At 34.7% G+C, this 22,003-nt stretch overlaps 1 protein-coding gene across 4 annotated transcripts; it reads right to left on the reverse strand.

Moving 5' to 3' along the window:
- Positions 1-302: 302 nt before the first annotated feature.
- On the reverse strand, positions 303-8,804 carry LOC144561599 (putative phosphoribosylformylglycinamidine synthase, chloroplastic/mitochondrial). Of its 4 annotated transcripts, none has more exons than XM_078310610.1 (9): positions 8,493-8,804; positions 7,728-7,808; positions 7,490-7,640; positions 7,187-7,397; positions 6,451-6,575; positions 5,935-6,013; positions 5,381-5,486; positions 943-5,096; positions 303-648 (listed from the first exon to the last, which is right to left on the reverse strand). In XM_078310610.1, exons 7-8 carry the CDS (start codon positions 5,423-5,425, stop codon positions 948-950), a joined length of 4,194 nt encoding a protein of 1,397 aa, XP_078166736.1. In that variant the 5' UTR covers positions 5,426-5,486; positions 5,935-6,013; positions 6,451-6,575; positions 7,187-7,397; positions 7,490-7,640; positions 7,728-7,808; positions 8,493-8,804; the 3' UTR covers positions 303-648; positions 943-947. The 4 variants fall into 4 exon arrangements, with proteins under 4 accessions (XP_078166736.1, XP_078166735.1, XP_078166734.1 ...); XM_078310609.1 differs by having other exon boundaries at positions 943-5,105; positions 7,187-7,384; positions 8,493-8,803; XM_078310608.1 differs by having other exon boundaries at positions 943-5,105; positions 7,187-7,387; positions 8,493-8,803.
- Between the last annotated feature and the right edge of the window lie 13,199 nt (positions 8,805-22,003).

A 22,003-nucleotide genomic window follows, 5' to 3' on the forward strand; every position in this document is an offset into this window, starting at 1 on the left:
TTGAGAAACAGTTGAGTTGGTTTCAGATTATAGGATAGGATAGGATAGCATATACATATGATATACATGTCAATTGAAGAACAAAATCATTAAAAGTAAAAGTAGCTTCCTTTGACTCAATTATTGTTTTTGTTGAGGAAGAGATAAGAGAAGAGGTCAATCAATATCTACCATCTAGAAAGTGACAGAAAATTTTGAGAAGAAAACAATTCATGTGTCTACACTGGGGGAAACCAACTATTCTTACTTGATAACAACATACTTGATGGGCCTTGAATTGGGCCTGCATGTGAATCACGTGATGGGCCTTCAATTGCCAGCAACTCAACTAATAGTCAAGTTAGAGCATAATATATAACATCAGCATTGCATCACAAATTGCATCTCAAAATCCTACCATTACAATTCCAACTCCAAAATAGAGCTCAACTCAAACACAATCCAATACTTCAACACTACTGTTCCACAAAATTTATACGCATATATATATATATATATGCATATCTTATGAGTAACCGACATATTTATTCTTCGTTAAACTTAGTGCAAACATAAGGCATGCAGAAAAGCTGCTTCAGTTTTCCACCGAGCAACCACCAATCGTAGTAGTATAAGAAGCAATCTGATTCTCATCATCCAATTAATTTCCTTCAACAAACAAAAGTACCAACCATCAGTTTCTAAAACACACAATGAATGGTTAAATTCAGAAATAAAGAACCTATAGGGTAGAAAATAGTAAAAAACGGTGCAGAAACAGTGATTTTTGTACCTATTTTACAAAATAGTAAAAAATTTCATACCAAACATATTTTAGTATGGATATCATGTTGAGTGGTTCGGATTGACAGTTTGGACTTTGAAAACGAAGGTATAAAATATGAGGTATGAAAGGCACAAGGATTGGAACCCTCCTCAATAAATAAATAAATAAATAATTACCTCTTCTAACTGCACCATTTTCGTGCATTTTGAAACATCTTCAGCCATGGACTGGGCCCGCTTTTCTCAACTTGCCAATCACTTGGGTACCATGGATACTGCCACATCATGAAACAACGCTCCGGATGTGGCATCATTGCCAGGTGTCGCCCATCTGGTGAGCAGAGAGCTGCTATTCCCTCTGGGGACCCATTCGGATTGAACGGGTACAAACCCGTTACCTTCCCCTCATCGTCACAATACCTTACCGGAGCCAGATTCAAATCCATTACCTGATCCAATACTGACGTGTCAGGGAAGTATGCCCTTCCCTCTCCGTGAGCAGCCCAAACACCCAAACTGGACCCCTCCATTCCTTGAAACATTATAGCTGGTGAATCCCCAATTGTAACACTACTAAATCTGCACTCAAACCGACCAGATTCATTGTGAATAAACCTTGGTTGAGAGACATCAGTTGTGGATCCATAACCCGGTACCCAACCCAATAAGGCCATGAGTTGGCATCCGTTGCACACACCAAGACTGAATGTATCGGGTCGGTTATAGAACTGTTGGAACTGATCCAACAAGGGTTTGTTGAACCGAATGGAGGCTGACCAACCCTTTGCTGAGTCAAGTACGTCAGCATAACTGAATCCACCAACAAAAGCAATCCCACGGAAATCAACTAGTGAGATTTTTCCATCTAATAAGTCTGACATTGTCAGGTCCCACGGCTCGAAACCCGCTGCGTGAAAGGCCGCTGCCATTTCTCGGTCCCCATTGCTCCCTTCTTCACGAATTATAGCTACCTTTGGTTTATGTTTCAGATCTAAAATTTTGGGGTCAGTGAACTTTGGTGTGAATGATAGAGACCAATTTGGAGTTTTTCGGGATTTAAGGCCATCTTTTTCAAGTTTTACACACGAGGCGAGTCTCTGCAACCCCTCCAGTTGAAAACTGGTCTCTTCCCACAAGTCTCTTAAAAAGGGTATTTCTTCTTTCAATTGGGGTTTTCCATTAATGGAGAGGTCTATAGTTGGAGAAGATGTGACCTTACCTATAATTTCACTGGACACGCTGAACTCTTTCAATTTCTCCACAACTGTATTCAGATTTTTTGAACTGACTTCTATGATCAGACCCAATTCTTCAGCAAATAGGGTTTGAAAGACACCGTATCCATTTGATTTCAAATCCAATTTAACCCCGCAATTTCCTGCAAATGCCATTTCAAGTACACTAACAAGAATCCCTCCATCACTGATATCGTGACCAGCAGATATCAACCTTTCCCCAATCAACCCCTGAACAGCATCAAATGTTCTTCTAAGATAGGCCACGTCATCCAAATCAGGGCACTCGTGACCTATTTGATCAAATGCCTGAGCAAGAGCGGACCCACCTAACCGCCTCTTCCCCTTTGCCAGATCAACATGCAACAAAACCCCGTCATCACCCAATTTCAAGTCTGGTGTAACAGTCAGGGTCACATCAGGACAGGTGACATATGCACTGATTACCAAATTACCAGGTGCCTTTACCACCTCACCACCAGAATGCGCGGCCATGGAAAGACTATCCTTACCTCCATCTATGGCAATACCTAATTCTATCATGCACTCAGACAATGCCATGGCAGCATCATACATGGCTGCACCTTCGCCTTCTAGTTTTGCAGCATACATCCAATTCCCACTCGATTTAACATCTGTCAGAGAAGTCACCTTAGCCCAAACCAGATTTGTTAAGGCCTCTCCTACTGCCAACCGGGCCATAGCTTTTGGATCAAGTAACCCCTTGATGGGTTGTTCTCCTATTGCACATGCGCCACCTGTCAGATCAGTGAATGTCTGTGCAATCACTGCCACATCAGCTAGTGGCAGTTGAAGAGGACCCACAGTCTGTTGTTGTGCCACAAGCCCAGTTACACACCGGTCAACCTTTGTGGTCAAGAACCTTTTAGAGCAAACCGACGGTAAACACAAAACCCTTTTTAAAGCATCCATCAAGGTGATACCTGGAGCAATGTCAAGTGGGTCCCGTGCATACTGTATCCTCTTGAATTCAAATGTCTTCTGAGGCATATCACCCAACACCTTCTCCAGTTCCAAGTCTTCGATTGGATGTGGAGGCGGCAAACCTTTAGCCTCGGCTTCTTTTACTGCTTTACTATCTATTAAAACAATCTTACCACATCCATTGATTGTGCCAATAACAGCCATAGATACCCTCTCCCTAGCACAAATTGACTCTAAAAGGAGTTGATTCTCAGGACATACCAGTAAGGCATCTTGCTCTTGGTACTCAGCACCCCAAATCTCTAGTACAGACATGGTATGGTCTCCCACCACAATTGACCTTATATCAATTTCAGCCCCTTTTGGATAAATAATCTCTTTTACCACATTACAATTACCTCCCGCACCTTGATCGTGAATACTGACAATAGGATTGGCATCACCCATTTCGGCACATGTTCGTACCACCCGATACAACTTCTGTGCCATCTCAGCATCACCTCTTTGTACAGCATTGAAATCCAGCTCAGCATCATTAGTACCACTAACCATGCTAGAAGCAGCCCCACCACCCATACCAATCCGGTACGCGGGACCCCCTATTTTCACAACCAACATACCTATATCAGGTTCACCTTTCTCAATATGCTCATGGTCTATTTGACCAATACCGGCACTAAACATAATTGGTTTGAGCCACTCTCTCCGGTCTCCACTTGGAAGACGCATGCCAAAAGTACGTGTATACCCCTGAATCATGGGCTCTCCAAATTTATTCCCGTAATCTGATGCACCGTCACTAGCATCAAGTAAAATCTGCAGTGGAGATGCTAAATTTGGGGGATACGAAAAAGAATTGTCCTCCCAAGGTGCATAAGAGCCTTCAAGTCTTAAATTCCCCACACAATAACCAGCAGTGGATGCGACCACAAAAGATCCACGGCCAGTGGCATGAGTGTCTCTGATACGGCCCCCAGCTCCAGTTTCAGCACCAGGATAAGGCGCCACTGCACAAGGGAAATTATGAGTCTCAGCTGTTAATAAGATATCCATCTCCTTTTGTGTACATGATAGAGGCCCCAATTTCGGAGATGTTGGTTGTAGCTTATTTACTTTAAACCCCCTGATTGCACTGGAATTATCTTTGAATCCAATGACTGAGTTACCAGGGTTTGCCTTGAGGGTGCCTTTCACAATTTGAAACAAAGTCTGTGGCATGGTTTCGCCGTCTATGATCAACTTTCCGTTAAAAAACCAGTGCCGGCTATGCTCACTATTTGATTGGGCTATGTCGAATAATTCAACAGTTGTAGGATTTCTCTTTATGTCATCTCTGAATAGGCTCGTGTAGTATTTTATATCCTGCTCATCAAATGCCAACCCCATTTTAATATTAATTTCTTCCAAAGCCTCACTTCCCCTTTCTATTACTGGGATAATTTGTACAGGCTCCGGCACTGAACTGGTGGAGAAAGACTTGAGAAGTTTTGGGTACACACACTCTGTCATTCTGTCGTGTACCATGGAAGCGAAGTCGGTAAGCTGGGTTTGGTCAAGAAGAGTGCCGGGCTTGAGGTACAACAGGTACCGCCTCGACCTTTCGAGACGGTTTATCTCTGTGAGGCCACACGATTGGCAAACTGACACGGCATTTGTTGACCAGGCTGTGGTGAATGACATGCGGGGCCCAACCTCTAAGATAATTGCATGTGCACCTGTGGAGACCTCTTCTTGTAGAAAGCTCTCACTTTTCAGGTTTTCAGGCTGGTACGTCTCTCCCAAAAGCCATTTAAGTGCCTCAAGTTTTTCCCCTGATAGTTTACTGGTACCAGCACGGCCAACATTGAAACATTGCTCGGTTTTTAGGTCAATGATATTAGGAGAGATTTTGGCTTGAATCTTTCTTAGAAGCTCGGAAGCAGCACTTTCTTGGAGAAATGGGAGGCGGTAGAAATGGATGATCTCGAGAGAAGCAGCCTCTCCTTGAACTAAAGGGTTATCAGACTCCTTTGAAAGAACAGCAGCAGGTGGATTGAGGAACAAAGGTGAGTTCTTTTGACGGATAGATAGCATGCCGAGATGCTTGACCGGGAAACATTGGAGTTTTCTTGAAATTGGGTTTCTTTTTCTCGAGGAAATACAGCATGGATTCTGTGCTCCCTGAAGTTAAAAGAAGCAAATACCTTTATTGATTAACAAAAAATTGTAAAAAGAAAAAGTTTGACAGAAGAAATGATACATTGATTCTGTATGAATTCACGAATTGGCTACTGCATATCTGTTCAGACAGGTATTTGGATGTTGTCCCATTGGGTTTTCTTAGATGGGTATATTTGTTAATAAATTAGTTGTTCATGTAATACTTTACTGGTAACGAAATTGGGCTTTGTTGCCTTTTCTCAAAAAAAAAAAAAAAAAAAATCATGAATTGATACCAGATTAGTGGGGAAAACCCTGGGCCTTAGGAGATTGGCTGCCATATTTCTTTTCTCCAAAGGAAAAAGGAAGTCGTTAACAATCGGATAAAGATATCCTGATATACTGTAATGAAAAATGAGGAAAAAAAAAATTAAACCCTCGGCCTAAATATAGTACAATACAAAATCAAATTAGTTTTGCTTCGTAGTATTAAGAAAAGAACATTCATAATTTTAATCAATTCCATCTAAAAATCATACAAGTTAGCACCGAATTTAATTTTTTCATCAGTAATCCTAGCAATACAAAAATAATTTTCCAATACAGAGACTTTCTTCCCCTCAAATGCCAGTATTTCCATTGGAGACGGATAGCATCATGTCCACCGGTTTAACAAATAATTGTGCATTATGGAAATTTAAAAATTCAAATTTGATTCTATTTGTTGTCATTCAAAAAATTTAAAAATGCAATATTAGCTAGATTCTCATTCAAGTAACATACAATTGGTATCCGTATCTACAAGCAGAACTAAAATTAAAATTATTTAATAATTTTTTTAAGTACTTACAATTGTATGTGAGATGAGGCCAATTATGAAAAATTGAAAACCCAGCACTAAAGATGCGTATCACTGCAGAAGTCAGAGCCTGGAGGTCAAACCAAATTTAAGATTCAAACAATAATACAATATACATATTATATCATTTATGCAGATTGAAATAGTAAATTAAGTCTGATCTGCAATGACCCAATATTTGTAGCTGAAAATAATTTCCAAAATGGAATTAGAATTGGATGTAATGCTAGGTCACTAAACATTTTGTTAACTAATTCCAGTTCAGACATGATAAGCTTGCTAGATGCTCAGTAAATTTAAAACCCAGCACTCAAGATGCTTAGTAACAGTAACAGTAAAAGTATATAATGATAGCCATGCATCCCAAAACAGATTGCCAGTACTGAACCAGTTAGGCACCAACTAATATTGCTCCCTGAAGTTAAAAAGAACCAAAAAACCTTTATTCATTAACAAAAATGAAAGTTTGACAGCAATAAAAAATAGATGATGCATATGAATTGATACCTGATTTTTAGTGGATATTGGCTGCCATGTTTCTTTTCTCCAAAGGAAAAAGGAAGGAAGTCGTCTAGTAGCAGATGTAACTCTAAGTACTCAACTCAGCTAAGAACACTCGGATAAAAAATATCCTGTAAAGAAAAAAATATGAGAAAAAAATAAAAACCCTCGGCCGAAAAACGCCAACTAAAGTAGTAAACAAAACAAACAAAAAGATGAGAAGAAAAAAAGAAAAGAAAAGGTAACAACTAAAGGAGACGAGCATGCATACCGAGAAATTCGACAGAATCAACGAGGAAAGCAAGGAAAAGGAACAGTAAGAGAGAGAGAGAGAGGGAGAGATGGCGGCACCATGTCCCAAAACAATTAAAAAATAAATCAGCTGTTATTACAGCAGGAAATAAATCAGCTGTTATTCCAACAGGAATCTATTATTTCAGTACCAACTGCTGTAATTTTGCAATACGCAAATTTAAGCTAACCATTTTTTTTTTAATGTGTGACCTGAACAAAACTTAACAATTAAGAGCAAACTAACAACAGATTTATTTTCAATTAGTTTAACAAAGAAATTTGAACTTCATCCAGCGCATTTAGTTGCAATTAATTTAAGAGGGCAATTTTAACTTAATGGGAGGAATAATATGCAATGTTGAAATAAGCAAGAATTATATGCAGTGTTTAATTAGCGGAAAATGAAATCATCTGTTTCGAGTAAGGAGAGTAATACCGTAACTCTTACCAGCGACGGCGACCAATGGCAGTGGAAATTGCGTCCTCTCTGCAGATTAGGATCAGAGAAATGGGCTGGCTATGGAGGACCGATAGGGAGTGGGAGACAACAGAGAACTATAGGCCAATCGAAGAAGGCGGTGGTAGCGGGAACACGTAGCAGGTTCGTTCTACGTGTAACGCATGGGAGAGGAATCGATATCCAACCCTACTAAAAAATTCTAACAATTCATAATATGAATCCCATGAATATCAATGTGTTCAACATCATATAACTATTCTAGATCACAGATCAACAGCAATTTGTATTCACCTTCCAATTTTATACACTTCAAAATCTCATCAACTGCTAACACTTGTCTTGTTATGGCTGAAATATTCTCTCTCCCTTTTAGTAAGTATTTCGCTACTAATTCTTCACTTGAGAGGGACCTCAGTTGTCCGTCGTCTAGCCTCCTTTCTGCCTGTTTAAATAATAGATAACAATATGGAGAACTTAGAATATAATCACTTGGTTTCTTTTTCCTTTATATGGTTACAAATTATTTCACCTGCAACTGCAAAAGCTTGTCAGCATATATTTGTCTGCCTTGCTCTTCAAATATAGATTGAGAAATATCAACCTCTACTATCTAGAGAAAGAGGAAAAAAACAAAAAAGTTAAGATTAATCAAGGATATACAACACCATCTATTAGAAACATGGTGCATGAAGACATGCCATATTTTTTTTGATAAAATAAAAGAAAATATTGTCAATAAAGCTATAACATTTCATCAGACAAGTGGTTTGTGACTGGATTGGTAGCTACAGGCAAGAACTATACAATAGCTCTAATTGTGCAATGAACAACAATTGACTCTTAATTAAATCCCAAGCCTAATGTCTTCGACTTACATCGATCTTATAGATAGGATATGCAAGAAAGGTGAAATTGAGAAGGAATTGGATATTCCTAATGACATGATTTGCAAAGGACACATGAGCCTACAACACTCCCACAATTGAGTTGCGTTAGAAAGGTGAACCTTAGAAGGCATTCAATTTTCAACAAATAAGTTAACTGGTTCAGATTTCAACCCAATAACACATGACAATGGGATGAGCCAATTTTCTCCCAAACCAGAAATCTATTTTATGAATGTGAATGAACGAACATTTAAATCAAATTTCTGAGAAACGTACAAATCTAATTTTAGCTCAAACTTACAAATATGATTCAAAGCATACAATCTACAAACCTAGAAAACTAATTACAATGCCAAACGCAGGAATCTAATTTCTGGAAAACCTAAAAATCTTGAAAATCTACCAACCTGATTTTGAGCGCACCGCTGGACTGCTTTCCTCCCTTCTAGCTGGAATATTAGCAAACAAAACGGAAAGAGAGGCCGTCGTAAGTTGAAGCAACTGGCGACGGGTCGGAGACGGGAGAGAAGAGAAGAGACAGAGGAGATGGCGGAAGAGAAGAGAAGGGACAGAGGAGAGGGCAGGAGGAAAAGTTTAGGTTAGGCAAAAGGCGGCGGGTTTAGGTCTGGCGGAGGCGCAGATTTAGGTCAGACGGAAGCGGAGGCGAAACGAAGCCAGGGCCGTCAAAAAACCACTCGCTCGCTAACAGCTCGCTCGGCAGTGGACCGACCTGTTAACGAGGCAGCTCGGCTCAGGCTCGGGCTAAAATAAATGAGCTGAGCCAAGGGTCAGCTCGGCTCGTTAAGCTACAGTGAATTTAGAGTTTAGTCCCGTATAATTTTAAGTCCAGTCCCATTTTTAAAGACGTAATTATGCAAAATTGATGTATTTTTGGTTTGGAAAGAAAGAATATGGCTTTAGTTGCTTGAAGATGTGCCTGCTGGACAATTTCTTAAATTTTTTGAATGAGATTTTTTTTTTTTTAAAATTTGTATAATAACAGCCTAATAAAGCCCAACGAGCTAGCTCGGGCTGGCTTGTCACAAGCTGAGCCAGAGGTTTTGGCTCGGATGACCTAAGTCCAGCTCGCTCAGTCCAGGCTCGGGCCAAAATAAACGAGTTGAGATAAGGCCCAGCTCGGCCCGAGCCAGCTCGTTTACAGCCCTAAACGAAGGGCTGAAGAAATGAACGAAGAAGACGAGAATTAACGAAAGAAGTGTTAGTCTGTAATAATCTAGAAGTCAATAATACGATAAATTATCACAAAGCTTTGTTCATGAATTGAATGTTTATTTATATATCATTTTGTTGCCTTGAGTATTATTGAAATTATGGATCATTTCGAGTTCATGACTGAATTGTGAAACTTCATAATATAGATAATATATACTCTTAAAAGTCACTGACCAAGGTAATTAGCAGGAACACTAATTACCACGATAAGGTTAGCATGTGGATTAAAAGATGGTTAAGTTTTACAAACCACCTGACACGAGATGTCATTTTAATCACATTGATACATGTTCTAGAAATTGATGCTACCAATTTTTAATATATATATATATATATATATATATATATAGAGGTTGGCTAAGATCAAAGTGGTAGTTCCTGAGCTTTGGTGCTACCAATTCGTGTTTTTAATTTTCAAAGTTCAAAACGTCGATCCGAACTGTTCAAGTTGTTCTCCATATTAAATTGTGCTTGGAGACCAAATTTTACATTTTTATGAATTTTTTTACTATTTATTAAGCCACTTTGAAAATCGTTGATCCAACGGTGGCTTAACAAAACAGTAAAATCAGAAGCCACCGTTGGATCAGCTGTTTTCAAAGTGGCTTAATAAATAGTAAAAAAATTCAGAAAAATGTAAAATTTGGTCTCCAAGCACAATTTAATATGGAGAACAACTTGAACGGTTCGGATCGACGTTTTGAAATTTAAAAATTTAAAAACGAATTGGTAGCACCAAAGCTCAAGAACTACCACTTTGATCTTAGCCAACCTCTATATATATATATAGAGAGAGAGGGTTCAAATGCCTCCATGTTTTTGTGCCTCCATCATGCCTTCATCTCTCTCCATCATTTTCAAAGTTCAAACAGTCGATCCGAACCGCTCAAACTAACCTCCATACTAAAATATGTTTGGAGACCAAATTTTATATTTTTAGGAATTTTTTTACTATTTTTTTAGATAGGTAAAAAAATATTGTTTTTAGATGGTTCAGATTTACTGATTTTTTACCTATCTAAAAAAATAGTAAAAAACTTCCTAAAAATATAAAATTTGGTCTCAAAACATATTTTAGTATGGAGGTTAGTTTGAGCGGTTCGGATCGACTGTTTGAACTTTGAAAATGATGGAGAGAGATGGAGGCACAAAAACATGGAGGCATTTGAACCCTCCTCATATATATATACACTATATATATATATATAGAGTTAGGCTGGGGTGCTATGGATAGCATAGTGGCCTCCCGTGCTACGGCTCAATATTCAAGTTTTCAAAATCCAAACGGTCGATCCGAACCGTTCATCTTATTCTCCATATTAATATCTGCTTGGAGACCAAATTTTATAATTTTCTGAATTTTTTTACTATTTATTAAGCCACTTTGAAAATCGCTAATCCAACGGTTTTACTGTTTTGTGCAGCCACCGTTGGATCAACAATTTTGTAAAATACTTAATAAATAGTAAAAAAATTCAGAAAAATGTAAAATTTGGTCTCCAAGCAGATATTAATATGGAGAATAAGATGAACGGTTCAGATCGACCGTTTGGATTTTGAAAACTCGAATATTGAGCCGTAGCATAGAGGCCTCTATGCTATCCATAGCACCCCAGCCTAACTCTATATATATATATATATATATATATATATATATATATATATATATATATATATATATATATATATATATATATATAGTGTGTATATATATATATAGTGCCTAGTCTAGAGATCATATATCATGTGTAGACAAAATTTTGAGCGCAGTTGAGACTTGTATTAATTAAAGCGCTATATAAATAGAGGCATATATTTGTACATGTATATAGTATATACCGAGGATAGCAAATAGAATTATATCTCATTGTTTTATTAAATGTGAAATGAACCCGGAATCCTCATTGGTACATTGTACCATAAGTTAGTATTGAAATTTTTCATACTACTACAGACTACAGGGGACCATAATCTATATGCAACTATAATTTCATCTTCTGCGGTTTGAAATAATTATTGATTAAGCTGCAGCGAAAAGAATATGCTTTCTTCCAAAAAAGATATATATGTTTCTTTTCTCTTAGATTTAATTATAACAATTGATTGATTCTCTTTTACATGCTATTTTTTATAATATGGTTATCAACTCGATCATGAGAGAGAGAGAGACATATTTTGATGGAGATTTTTTTTTCTGTAGGATCAAAATATTACGTGTAGCATTTTTGTTGTAAATTTTGACAAGTGAATTAAGGTGTTGAGTGCTATTATATCCCAATTAATTAATGTAGCAACTTCATATATAATTCAATTCATACGTAATTAATTTCCTCAAAATGTATTAGACATATATATTAATTAATTAGTTTTGATTCTTGAAAAGAACTTTGAATAAATTAATTGTGCGTGTCTAGGGCTGCAAACGAACCGAACCAAATCGAATCTGCCCTAGTTCGAATTCGAATTCGAAATAATTTCGAATCAAACTCAGTTCGAAATTGAAATCAATTTCAAACCTAAAAGGCCAGTTCGAATTTGATTCGGTATAATTCGAACTAGTTCGATTTGATTCGAAATTAGTTCGAAATTTCTGATGCTGACTGCTGCTCAATCAGATCTGCAATCCTTCTGGCCTCGAAACTACCAGAAGACCACATCCACCAAGAGAGGAATCGAAACTTGTCCTTCTAGGTCGTGCAAAATCATCACAGCAAGTTCGTGATTTGGATTATTTGGCTGAAATATTGCAATCAAGAGAGAAGGCGAAGAAGAAGAGGGGTTTGGAAAGGAAGAGATATTGTGCTTCGACTAGGGAAAGAGCTCCAAACCTTCGCTGTATGCACCAGCGCTTTGATCGGAGAGAGAAAAAAGTCGATTGGGAAAGAGCGAAATTCGGCGTTTAGGTTAAGCGAGAGAGAGATGGAGAAAGAATACTGGCGACGTAAATTAATTGGACGGTCAATATTAGTCGGAGTTTCGAACCTTTATAAATTCACGAACCTATCGAACCGAATCTACCCAGATTCGAATTCGAAATTGAATTAATTTCGAATCGAACTGGTTTGAATTAATTTCGAACCGAATTACTTTCGAATCGAATTTTTTTCGAACTTTTTCGAATCAAACTCGAATCGAATCACGAATCTCGAATTTTTTGTGCACCCCTATGCGTGTCCATTGGTTTTGTTTCTTGAACATTAATCAGAGTATTAATTAGACAGTAGCAAATCAGATTCCTTTTGCATACATGTAAAAATTAAGTCAATAGTGTTATTTTTATATTCACAAGAGGTATATATGGAGAGCAGAGCTAGACATCATAAATATGCAGCTCCCCTTCCTTAAATTGAAGCTTTGCATATCTTTTTGTATCCTCAGTGTCTTGAATCATAGGGAAAAAAAAAAATCAAACGCCCGCCTTCTTGGAATTTGATGCCGATATATATAAGCAAAGGTTAATATTATATGATTGAAGACTTCAAATTCCACTATGATTGAATTTCGCTCCATCTTCTATGTGACTTTGAAATTTATTGTTCATTCCTTCGTGACTCTTTTCATTTTTTTTAATATTATACAACATGTATGTGTTCAATTCCAATCGTCCTAAATTGTTTAAATTATCTTGGTTACTCCTGGTTAGCGCATACAAAAAATGCATGCTCGATGAAATATACAACATGGACTTATCAGCTCAAACAACATCGAGTAAGCCAAAAGCAAAATATACTTCTTTTTTTTTTCAATCCACGTGTAAAACAAGGTTATGTAAAAGGAGACTTAATTTCATTGCCCGTGATAGCGCATATATAGATCGCTAACAAGTATATCTAATTCATGTTGAATGACATCTGTCTACGTACGTACCTTGAAACTCTTCTTCTCCTTTCCTCGATTGTGTTAGAGGAGTACTATCTTCAAAAGTATCCAACTGATGATGAGTAGTATCTTGTATACATTGGGAATTTTTGTAATTTTTTATTTAATTTATTTGAGATATTAATTAAAAAATTTGGCTTCAGAAGCCACTACAAATTTGCATGGAAAATGAGTAGTGTAAATCCTAAATTATTTTTTCACATGATATATATTATGTTTCAGCCACATAAAATCGACATAAATGACAATGACAAGGTAATTAACTTGGATATAACTTTACCGAGTATTCATTCTTTGCATTAACGCACTGATTGAATTTAAATTCGAACTCTTTCATTATAATTCGGACCAATCTAAGCAACACATGCTTTTTAATAGTGTAATTGTTTAAATTGAGAAAATGTAAGAAAAGTGAAATAATTTAATGTCGAAAGATATAATTTAAAAAGAAGATGCATAAGAAATTTAACTAAAAATTAATCTTAAAGACGTATAACAAACACAATATATAAAATTCCGAATATTTTTTTATACAAAATAGAATTTTAATTGTAACAACTAAAAATTAGCAATAATGAAGTACGTATTTATTGGATGGTCGAGAATATTCGAATCATGTGACTTATTGTTTGATCAGTATTTTTGGATGGTCCGGAATATTTGATTCATGTGAATAAATACAAAATGGAGATAAGAAACTGAAGAAATAAGAAAAGGTAGTTTTTTTTTTTAAAAAAAAAAAAAAGTGAAGAGCTCATAATTTACTAATCATCATAATTTCCTTGCATTGAAAAATTATATCAATTTAATTAATAATATTAATTCTCATTACAGGGCGTGAGCACTTAACTAGTTTAGGAATTAAGTGCAATATAAGATGGTTTTTTGTTTGTTTTTGGTGATATCACAGCCCATAGGCCACTGTTTTGATTTTTGAATCTGGAAAAAAAAACATTGTTTATTGTAGTAAATTCAGATACTAGCTAATTTGGAGAAAGAGACAAGGAATGAGTATAAGGTTTCTCTCTCTTGTTTCTGTAGGTAAAAGCCACGTGTCATTTCTAGTATTACTTTTAAATAGGTAGAAAATCACATGATCCAAATATTCTTTTAAGATTTTTCTTCTATATCTTTTAAACAGGTAGAAATAAAGAAAAAAATGTGTCTAAATTACAAAAGTCAACTAATACAAAAAAAAAATAAAAAAAATAAAAAAAATAAAAACTTATAAAACATGAATATTTCGTTGTAAAATTAACAGGTCAAGTAGGTTTGATGATGTTGCCTAGAAAAAGGAATACAATAGCTAGGAATTATATATGATGCCAACGAAGTGCACGCTTTGGTCTAGCTACAAGGCCAAAAAGATGTCTCTTCCAAACTCAGTACCTTGCATAGTCAAACAAGTTTGTTTCAAGGTATTAAGAACCTAAATGTAAAGTGTATGTCCGTCGATTTACTGATAGGAAATTAAGGAAACACACCAAATCCAGTTTTACCTTCTCTCTTGAGTCAATATACATATATACATGTGGGCCTGAACAAATTAAAAGACACCATTTTTGACCAAATCGATTTCTACTTACCACTATTAACTCTTTCTCTCATTGATTAAGTGACAATCTATCAATGGTGCACAATCTCTAAACAAATTAAGCATTTGTTCATTCTACAATATAGTAAGCCATTCAAGATTGTAGATATATATACTTAATAGAATTACATTTTGTACCTCACGAAGAGTCTCCTTCGGAGATTTTCCTTGTTCAAGTATGATTAGTTGCGATAACTCATTATAGAGAAGATAAAATTTATCAAATTAATTAAGATAAAAATAAAATTAATTAAATTTGTACTGAAACTAAAGAACCTACTACAAATTAATCAAATAAAGATAAAAATGACCACAAAATCACTTACCATTATAGAAAATTCAATGTCAGCTGTAAGTATTCTGAAACTTTTCTAAACATGGACTCTCTTGCATGATAACTAAAGTTTGATAAGGTAAGGGCAGTAACTTATGCGATAAATATTAATTAAGTGAAAGATAACATAATCATACCTCATTTTCTTTTGCATAATAAACCAAAAAGTACCTTAATTATTTGCATATTAGAAAGTGAGAGATAACAGAAATGTCATTCATCTTATTATTTATATAAAAACTCTATTCACAAGTATTGTCATTAATTATTCTTATTTTTATACATATACGTTAAAATTGTCTCAATTATGTAAAATTGAGGTAGGTAAAAGATATATCACGTCTAATTGCCTTGGCAGATTAATTGTAGCAAGTGTTCAATTTGGGGCTCATCGAGATCCAGATCACTTTCATTGACAAATTTTGTTTAATAACTTAAATGCTCATCTCAACCCTTTTCACCTTCCCATACTCTTCCTTCTTTCTTTTAGCCTAAATTTGTCAATTTGCATAATTAATTCAATTTGCTAAATTTTGAGATTCCTACACAGATGCATAAAATTGAAATTAATAGTTAATGGCAGATATTGAAATATGATTTTGATAAGTGACTCAGATCCTGTAATAGTTGTTTGAATGCTAAAAAATAATGGAAGGTGTGTGGCATAATATGCAGGTGTGAATTGAAAAGGTTAATGAAAAATGTGGAGGAGGTGAATTTAAGAAGTTATCAAGATTCAAACCTGCTTTTAATAAAAAGATATATTGCACAATGAGTCACATGGCTAATGCAACAGAAAGATTTCTAAAAAAGGGAATTCATGATATTCGAACAACATCTTTTCCAGTGATCCTATTGATTGCATCGTACGGCCAAAATCTTCTCCAATCTTTCATTTTTAGAGATTAAATATTACAGATTTTAAAGATCACATCTTTTGTTCCAATAGAAATTAGATAAAAACCGAAAGAAATAGATTAAGAACCAATAAAAATCAAACGACGTGTTTTTTAATTAATGCATTGCTTACCATAAACATCAAATAAGTGAATAACAAACTTGGTTACTTGAAGCCCAAAAATATAAATTTAACATTCAGAAAAAAATATAATGGAAAGCGGCCAGTCTAGATTACATGTCTCATTCTGACATAAGCCCAAAAAAAAGAAAAGCATATCAACCAAGACGATACTCTTTTGAGGTTGAAGTTTGTCTAAATTTATTGAAATTTAAGAGGTGTATTTACGAAATGAGGGGTCATTAGCGGTTTTGAAAGGAATGAGTCAGTCCGGATTTGGAACGGTTTCATTATTATTTTTCTTTATTGTATTTTCCATTTTATCAGTTGCTTCTCGTTTTGAAAGTCAACAGTTAAATAGAATTTTGTATTTTGTGATTTCATAATCTAACCCTGTAAAAACAATTAACTATTTATGCTGAAGATCTTGATTTTCCAACACGAAATTTGAGGGAATTGTTTAGTCTAAATGTCTTATCGGTTCATTACCAACGATAATTGTGGTTCGCATTCAAATTCAAATCTCGACCTTACCATTTTTTTATTTTTGGTATTGAATGATTGAATCGAAAGAGATATGGAAGGATATGAAATTCTAAATAGGAATCTAAATCCAATAGAAAAAAGCGGGTCTCATAAAATATTTTGTTAAAAAATTTAGGAGGTAAGGACCATATGTTTCAAAGTTTTTGAAAAAGGTGAATTTCATTTAAGTTCCCAGAGTTAATTATAGCAAATTCCTTAAAAAATTGGTTGATTCATATTTGAATTAGTGATCACAAGCTACGCATAAAAACAAATTCAAAGAAAAAATATTTTCCTAAAACACAGAATAAGGATTCAATCCTCCAAACTAAAGTGATAAGCACACACTATATACGTATTTGAAATAATAAAAAAAACACAAAGATTTTAAAAGGGTTAACTGACATGGGTGGAATGACACAAAACAAATGAACAAAATTAAATGTTAGCAATAGTGAAGTGAATGTGTGAACAAAATTAATTAATTAAATCCTCTAATTCACATGTTTTTATGGCAATGTAGATTTATATTCATCGTTCGGTCCAGTTTGACATGTAGATTTATTTACTGTGTAACATGTGAAGAGAGTAGAAAGCAATACACAATTAATAATATCTAACTTTAAGATAGTAGGATTTGTTGATGTTAAACTTAGGGGCACCTCTAAATGAACAAAAACTGAAAATAAATTGCAATTGAAAGTAAAAGAGATGAGTTTAGAGAAATTGACACGCGGGATGATAACGGAGTTCGGCAAAACAATGGCCTACGTCTCCGGGGCGTCGCAACCTCTTTCTAGGTGCGCCTTTCTATTACCCAATATGAAAGGATTACAATTGTGAACCGTGAGCCCTTACAAAACGGGAAGTCACGGCCAACGAGAGATGAGCGTCGGCGAGCCCTTACAACCAAGGGAAGTCACACGAGCAACTCGAGAACAAGAGAAACACTCAATAGATCACTCTAACCTAATCTAACTAGAGATTAGTGAAGTGGATTTGAGGTTGTTTGAGATTGATTGAGAGATATTGAAGTTTTAAGCTCAATCAACAATGGTGGAACCAAGCTCTCAGAAAATCGCCTCTTTTGAAGTTTAGGGACGGCTAGGTTGGATTTGAAAGTGATCCCTTCGGTCTATTTATAGTGGCAGCTCAAAAATGAGCTGATTGAGCTAAAACGTTACAACGTTTTTCAGAAACGTTGGTAACGTTTTATGAGCCTTCAAAAGTCCGAGAGCTGCACCAAAACGTTACACAAACGTTTCAAAAACGTTACAACGTTTATAAAACGTTACATAACGTTTTGCACTGTAAAAACTTGATCAAAATCAGGAATTTCTGAAGTTTGGAAATTAATTAAAACATTACCAACGTTTTAAACCGTTACCAACGTTTTAAAACGTTACAGAAAACGTTACAGCACAGTTTTTTGACTTTTTTTGACTTTGATCGAGTTGTTTCACAGCGTTTTCTTAAGGTATAATCGTTATAACGTTTTACAAACGTTACCAACGTTTTTATCCTGTTGAAACAACATCAAAAACACTTTACCAAGTTTAGATTTTACAATTTACATTCTTGATAAGTCTTCATGATTTCTTCAGTTCAAGTATTCCATATTGCAATTTCATTTGACTTGAACCTGCATAATTCTAAAATAGAAGAAATCGTAAAATTCAATAATTGTATGTTTTTGCAAATTAGTCAAATAGACTAAAAAAATTATTGCTAGAACAACAGTTGATATGTGAAAAAGTACAGTTCGAAAATAGTTAATTAAATTTAATAAAAAAATTGACTGACGAGAGATAAAACAAATTCATGAAATTTTGTCTTATTTGAATTATATATATATATATATTTAGCAAGCTATCCAGAAATGTTTGAGTTATATATAATAAGTTGAATTATTAGAGTGTGTTTGTTAATTAGAAATTAAACTGAGAAGAAGAAAAGGTTGAGGTGCAATTTCGGCACATCCCATTTATCATATATATTTTTAAAATTTCAAATATTAGAAGGTTATTTCTCAAATAGATAAAATCCAACAAGTACATAAGCGTGCTAAAAAAAAAATTACTAGTCTACTGCTAGCTAGGCACTGACATAGTCAAGGTGATGAATGGAAACTGTGGAACTTCACAGAAAACACATTACTGAAAAAAAAATTGAAAATATGGTATTGATATTTTTTAAGACAATATTTTTTTTTTGTGAGAACCTGACAAAAACTGTCATGTGTGATTTTATTTTAGAAATCAGTCAGAAACAAACATATAACAACATAGAGTTAGAGTAATAATTTCCCTTTGTTTGTAAAGTAAACTACATATATTTGAACTTTTGATTTATTTTATGTTGTAGTGAAAATAATCGATCAAAACAATTGCAAAGATCTACATGTCTTGAATTAATTAAAAAAGTAAACATAAATAAGCATATAAAGAACCATACTAGCTACAAGTATTTATTGACTAATGAACTAGCAAAATATATTTAAGATTTTTTTGTGAGCGATACATATTAAGTTTTGTTGTTAGATTGACACGAAATCAATTAAGACACCAAAAGACGAAATTGTGGTTGCATTTGATAAAAGCAATATAAATGACTATGATATTTTTTTTTCTGAAATTTGTTCAATAAAGTAGAGGGTCCGAACCAAGAATTGAGATGGAATCATGGAATTGAAGCAATTGTTAGTAGATATATCAGTTCTTAACTTAATCCTTCCGCAAAAAGATTATTATCTAATAAGTCTCGAATTAGTTTCAATCGGCAATCAACATCAAATATAGCAGCAATATTGTTAAATAACTTGCTGTCAGGTTGTGTGTTAGATTTCTTTATGATATAATTTATTTATTTCTTGCATTCACAATCCTAGCTATAGTGAATATTACTGGAAAAGAAATTGCGATGTCAAAGCTAGCGTTGATATCGAGGAAATCTCATGATGATAGAAGTGTATTGTCTAAACTGGCATATTAACATAAAAAAATATTAGTCTCAATTAGTCGTAGTTTGTGATTCGATTTGAGTTTGATTAAAAAAAAGTTTGCAATTAATTTGATTTTAAATTAGTTTGTTCTGAAACAAATGAAATAAGTTCAGTTCGAATCTTATTCAAATCAAACTTAAGCTGAATATAATTCGTTCGAAACTGATTCGCAAACTATTTAGGTTCGAATCTCAAATAATGTAACTAATGAATACAACCATCAATTTTTTAATAATGCAGGAACCAAACTTAAATCAGAGCTCAAAATTGTTAATATAATGATAACTTATAATAGGAAAAAATTTCAGCAGCGTAACAAATTAATAATGGAATAAGTTCGATTTGACTAGATTCATGTCATGATTTTAATCAATCCAGCAACGTAAAATGTAAGAAAACCTTAAGCTGGCTCATTTTTAATATTTAACCCTCTCATCTCATCAATCATTTTTAATGTAAACCCTCTCATCTTATCAATCATCATTCTAAAATAAAATAAAATGTAAACCCATTTTTAATTTTTAACTTGCTACGTCATTGTACATGTGAAAAGTAAAAACTTAGTTGTATTACTTTTGTGCGCGCGTGATACAAATGAATGAATGAATAAAATAAATGTGATATTTCAATATATATTTCATCCAATATCAAGTCTTGTTACAAGAGATCCAGAGCGATAGCGAACTGGTTTGCATCTAATCGATCATACAACTTGGTCGGATCGGTGTGAAAATTGGTAGCGATCGATGGAGATGCAAATTTATGCATTGAATCTACTTTCTTCGTCTTTTCTAGATTCTGACACTGTAATAAATCTTTTGTTATTTTAACATATAATTTATTCTTTTCTTCTTTTAACAAATTAATGCTCTCTTAATATTTTATGCAATATATATATGTTGCAACATATATAATTAATACCAATTACAAACGAGATAGTAATTAAACAAACATACAAAATGTAATAAACTCATTAATGCAATTGAAGTACAATAATAATGTAATACTATGTTAATCTCCACCGCAACACGCCGACTCGTCACTAGTATAAAAAAGTTATATAATTTAGTTTATTAAGCATTCAAAATAATCATTACTAAATAATGAAGATCACATAACCTATTTTTTTCGATATTATAGCTACAAAATGGTAAAAAAAAACAAAAACACTTTGTTTGCTTGCTAGGAAAAATCATTCATTCGATCGCACTGTTTTAACTTTATTATTTTTATGGATTGTAACACTTGCATACAAAATACAAGTATTACAAACCATGGTTTGTGAGGCGCTAAAAAGAGTACGTACTGACCAGCAAGTAAATACACATCGAGGATGAATTGATAAACTGTAATATAACATCGAGGATGTGGTCATGAAGCACAAGAGTATGGATGACAAAAGCATAACTCAAGATTAAAGACAATTAATATGTAAAATTGGTAAAATAAGCTTGAGACTGAACAAAGTGAGGCCTACCGTTGCAACGGAATAAATCAAGTCGCAGAAATGACTGCACCGCATTAAATCAATTCAAGCGGTCCCAACCGGAAAACAAGTCAGATGATTTCTGTTGTGGGGACGTTACAACGGTCCTCTACCGTTGCATAGCCAAACCTTTCAAACTACCCTACCGTTGTAACAGTCCATGAACCGTTGCAATGGTCGGGATCACTTACTTCCTTTTTGGCAGCTCTCTATAAATATAAGCTATTCCAAGGTTTGGATTGACACTCTAGCTGCCCCCAACTTCAATATTTCGTATTTTCAGATCTAGAAAAAGTCATTGTTGCTTATGTGCTTAAACTTCAATACTCACAATCAATCTCAAGCTTATTCAATCAATTACACAACTCCTAGAGTGATCCTGCGTGATCAACCCATTTACTACTTTGAGCTGTAGTGCTCACCCTGGCAATCCTTGAGTCCTCGCGAATCAGATTGGCCAACTTGAGCCTTTAGTGCTCCTTGTTCGGGCCGTGTGACTTCTCAAGAGATTGTAAGGGCTCACCGGTTTCACTTTGTAATCATTTCTCATTGGATAAAGAAAGGCGCGCCATCTCGAAGGTCGCGGGTCCCGGAGACGTAGGCGTTAGTGCCGAACTCCGTAAACAACTCTCATGTCAAGTGTCTCTAAACTCTACTCTTTACTTTATATTTTTAGTTTATGACAAAGTTATTCTAAATTTCCGTTAAGAATAACTTTATGATACACTCGAACTTTATAATTTAGATTAAATTTTAAAAATGCCCTATTCACCTCCCTCTAGGGTCGGAGGTTTATGTTCTTTTGTTCCAAGTCATCCGATTTAGCAAATATATGATTTGTAGTCTGA

The sequence above is a fragment of the Carex rostrata genome, chromosome 11, assembly GCF_964058835.1.
Source record: "Carex rostrata chromosome 11, lpCarRost1.2, whole genome shotgun sequence".
Classification (NCBI taxonomy): domain Eukaryota; kingdom Viridiplantae; phylum Streptophyta; class Magnoliopsida; order Poales; family Cyperaceae; genus Carex; species Carex rostrata.